This window comes from Lolium perenne, chromosome 6 (assembly GCF_019359855.2).
Source record: "Lolium perenne isolate Kyuss_39 chromosome 6, Kyuss_2.0, whole genome shotgun sequence".
Classification (NCBI taxonomy): domain Eukaryota; kingdom Viridiplantae; phylum Streptophyta; class Magnoliopsida; order Poales; family Poaceae; genus Lolium; species Lolium perenne.
In genome coordinates, this window is record NC_067249.2 from 248,882,886 (window position 1) to 248,886,865 (window position 3,980).

Below are 3,980 nucleotides of genomic sequence, written 5' to 3' on the forward strand. Positions count from 1 at the left end.
TGCCTCAGATGCGGCGGAGAGGACCGAGGACCTGATCGCGTTTTCACTTTTTCGTTTAGGGTCCTGCTTGTAAAAATTGAGGCCTTATCTCTAGCTATCTGTTTAGCTAGGGGCCTCAGTGCAACTTTGTACCTGCCGTTTGACTAATACAGCTTCCAGGCCCTTCGGGGCCTTACCCGTTCAGAAAAAAAAAAGTTAAATCAGTGTTAGAGTGTGTAGGAAAGAAGGAAAGTATCACACATGAAGTGTTGTTATTAATGAAGGCACACACCCTTTAATTTTGTATTGTACCGGTTTACAGGGCAATTACGTGTTTCGAGAAAAAAAGTTCGACTACAAATTTAGTCAATAAAATATGAGATTTATGTCACAAAAATTATACCATTGGATTCTTATTCAAAAGAAATTTCCAATAGTATAATTTTTATGATATATATCTTATATTTTGTTGACCAAATTAGTAGTCAAAGTTTTCTTTCGAAATACGTAATTGCCCTGTAAACCGGTACGGAGGGAATACCAAAGGAAGAAAAACTACAACGGTTACCGGTGCTCCTGCGTGTGTTGCAGAGGTACTTTTACAGAACTGAAAGGACAAGCGGTGGCTCAAGCCTTCTCCGGCTGGGTGAAATTGAATTTTGATGGTTCCTTTAAAATTAAGGATGGCACAGCTGGTGCTAGAATGGTGCTTCAAGATGATGATGGCCAAGTTATTTTCTCTTGTCGTCATTTGTTTAAATGTACTGATCCTTTGGAAGCTGAGGCAAGAGCATGCGAAGAAGGTTTAACATTGGTTTTACAGCAAAGTGAGTTACCAATTGAGGTGGAATCAGATTGCTTGTGTTCGATCTCACCAATCAATGGGAAGCTCCGAGATCGCTCGTCGCTCGCGCATTTGACCGAGGAGATTAAATTTTTAGCAAATGGTGATAGACATATTTCTTTTGTAAAAGTGGATCGCTCGCAAAATAGGGCTAATTACTGTCTAGCAAACTTTGCGAGGACAAAACTGCGCACGGTTTTCTGGTTTGGCTGAGGTTTTGTCTCCGCTTCTCGACCAAGACATGATTGTAAGTCCTATTGCTTAATATAAAACCATTTTTACCCGCAAAACAAAAAACATGCCAATAAAGGTGGGTTTGTGTAACACCCCGACCATTTCGGGGTCGGGTTCCAGGCCAAACACGTTTAACCTCGCTCTTCTTTGGAGATAAGCTTTTGGAAAAGAAGTTCAACTTGTTGGTATGAATATTCTATCAATCCTATTAAGTCCCGGACCAAGATATCACCACTCATCCCACCGTAAAGCCAAGTCCCATTGAGCCAGGTGTTTGATATGGCCAATTTATATGCATTACGCCCGTGAAGACTCCCGATGACTCCGGTTGCTAGGCTAGGACATTGTCACCAATAGGGTGTGATCCACATAATAGCATCAACATCTATCAACGCAAAGTTTCTCTGTATCAACTTTCCAGTTCCCTTGAACCCATGTCAGTTAACTTTTACATGAATGCACACACATGAGAAGAAAAACAAAACATGAAAATGCTCTACTTGTCGTTTAAACTACAAGGTCTGGTGGAAAAACCCACGACGCCATCCACCGGTCGTATGCCGGGTTCATGGGCGTTGACAGTCTAAATGTCATGGATCTCATGTCAAACATGTCATCAAAGTCGGGGAAATAAATGACACCCTCTTCGACTTCTCCGCTAGCAGAAACAGCACTGCCGGAGAGACTACTGACGAAGATTGCTTGGCCGCTGCCTATGCCACCGTCCACTAGGACCCATGCCCCTGCTTCCAGGTCAGCCTCAAACACCTCGACCCGGCGAGTGTGGTGGGTCAGAGTGAAGGCTGCGACTAGCCTCTTTCGCTTAACCATGAATAGTTTACCTTGTGACTGGACAAGGTGCCTGCTGGTGAAGACGGAATCATACCCTTCTCTCGCTCCCTCCACACATGCAGAAAGCAGAAGCTCACTATTAAAATCTAATCGCTCATCATCGGCGTCATCGTGGTTGACCCCATCATAGTTGTTCTCTTCCAATCTCGGCTGGTCTATGTCGGTGAACCCCCAAACGTCCACGTTGAATACATCGTCAGCGTGGTCTGGGGCATGCCTGATGATATGTTTGACATTCGTCACAGTGGGCTTGCCGTCGTCGTCCTCAGCAAGATGGATAGCAAAGAGGTCCTCAGCTATGGTGATCGCGTAGAGCTTGCCTCCAAGAAACACAACGTCGATGATGAGGAAGTAGGGCGTAACCAATGTCCTCGCGACCCACGCTCCCTTACCAGGTCGGCACAGGATGAGAGGGTACTTCCAAACGTTGCCTGTGAATCTGTGATGGCAATAAGGTCGTCGGGGGTAGACCGCATGAGCACCTTGCGGATCTGGAACCGCTCGGGGACCTCGCCGATGATGGAGTCTAGCTCCACGAGCGGCACGGTGGCGCCGGAGAAGTGGTTGTGCAGGGTGTACGAGTGTGTCTGCTCAACGTCGTCCGTTGTGTCGAGGGCGATCCAGGCACCGGTGGAGCCAACACATATCGTGTTATTTGTTGGGGAGGGGACGCGGTGAATTGCGCCGTCCGAGGGCGCCACGAAGGTGCCGTCCCGTAGGGCGATCCATGGAAGCTGCTGCCGAGTTGAGACGTGGTCGCGGGCCGCCGAGTGCCATGAGCGGCACACGGTGCGGAAGCGGGCGCGGTCGGCGATGTGCGGGAGGCGGGCGATCACCTGGCCGAGGAGATCCGGCAGCAGGTTGGACCATTGGGCGCAGGCTGGATCAATCGACGTCATGGGAATCAGATCTGATCGACCGTGCATGTGTGGAAACATCGAAGCTTCCTAGGCACCGGGGGAGAGATATATATTGTACGTGCAAGGATTGCAGGAGAATACAGGGTTTGTTCGCTATCGGATCGGTGAAAAAGTCCAGCCATACGTGATTCGAGTCGGATCAGAGACGACCGCGTGCGTATCAAGTCAGTTTCTGGTGAATTTGAAATTAAAGTACCGTTTTTTGATGAAGCATGCATGGGTGAAGAATCACGCACATTGAACATTACCAAGGAGAACTTGGTGCTTTGTTTCAGCTTCTTGAGCAGCTTATGCAACCCCCCTTTTGCTCAGCATTATGCATAACTCAGTTTATTTTAAGGCAGTAATGCTACGCCTACGGAAAGTTGTACAAAATAAACTTACGGGCATGACCTGGGATCAATCAATTGGAGCAGATTCAATCAGTTGGTCCGACAATTCAGGGCAGGACCAACCAATCCACGCCACGTCCACCCGTAACTCACCTTCCGTAAGAGCATCTCCAGCCGCGTCCCCCAAAGCAATTTGGGGCGCGCCGGACAAAAAAACTGTTCCAGCCGCGTCCCTCAAAGCCCATTTTTGTCCGGCGCGCCCCGATACGGTGTCCGGCGCCCCGAGCCCATCCCCGTCCCACAGGAGACGCTCCGGGCACGCCGGACACAGCGAAAAGCGAGGCGGGCTCCCACATGTCGGCGACTTTTTGCATAAACCGTTGGTTCGCGCCTTTTTCCTCGTCGCTCCTTCCTTCCTGCGCCTCCCACCCCTCCGCCGCCGCTGGATTTCCCGGTCGTTTGGACGTATGATCTCTGCTGAGAGTCGGCACCGTCGTCGCGGCTGGGGCTCCCGCCGGTCGTGCCGCCGCCGCCGCTTCGCCAGCGCGTCCCAGAACGCGCCGTCAAATCCGCCCCACCTCCGCGCACACAAGGTGCTCGACGACTTGCCAGGTAGGCGCGATTGGCCGCTGTTCGTTGCGTCGTCTGCCTCGGCGCAATTTTAACCATTGATTTTGCTTTAGCCATGGACAGCGACGATGAGATGCTTGCCCTGCTGCTGGAGGATGAGCAAGCCTTCGACGACGACCTACGGGAGCATTTGTTGATCATCGCTTCCCTCCAGGACATGGTTGACGCTGAGGCGGAGAAGAGGAAGAG

General features: G+C 50.3%; 1 protein-coding gene across 1 annotated transcript; it reads right to left on the minus strand.

Moving 5' to 3' along the window:
* Window positions 1-1,564: 1,564 nt before the first annotated feature.
* On the minus strand, window positions 1,565-2,808 carry LOC139832688 (uncharacterized). The gene is made up of 2 exons (XM_071822504.1): window positions 2,341-2,808; window positions 1,565-2,296 (listed from the first exon to the last, which is right to left on the minus strand). The coding sequence occupies exons 1-2, from the start codon at window positions 2,806-2,808 to the stop codon at window positions 1,565-1,567; spliced, it is 1,200 nt and encodes a 399-aa protein (XP_071678605.1).
* Between the last annotated feature and the right edge of the window lie 1,172 nt (window positions 2,809-3,980).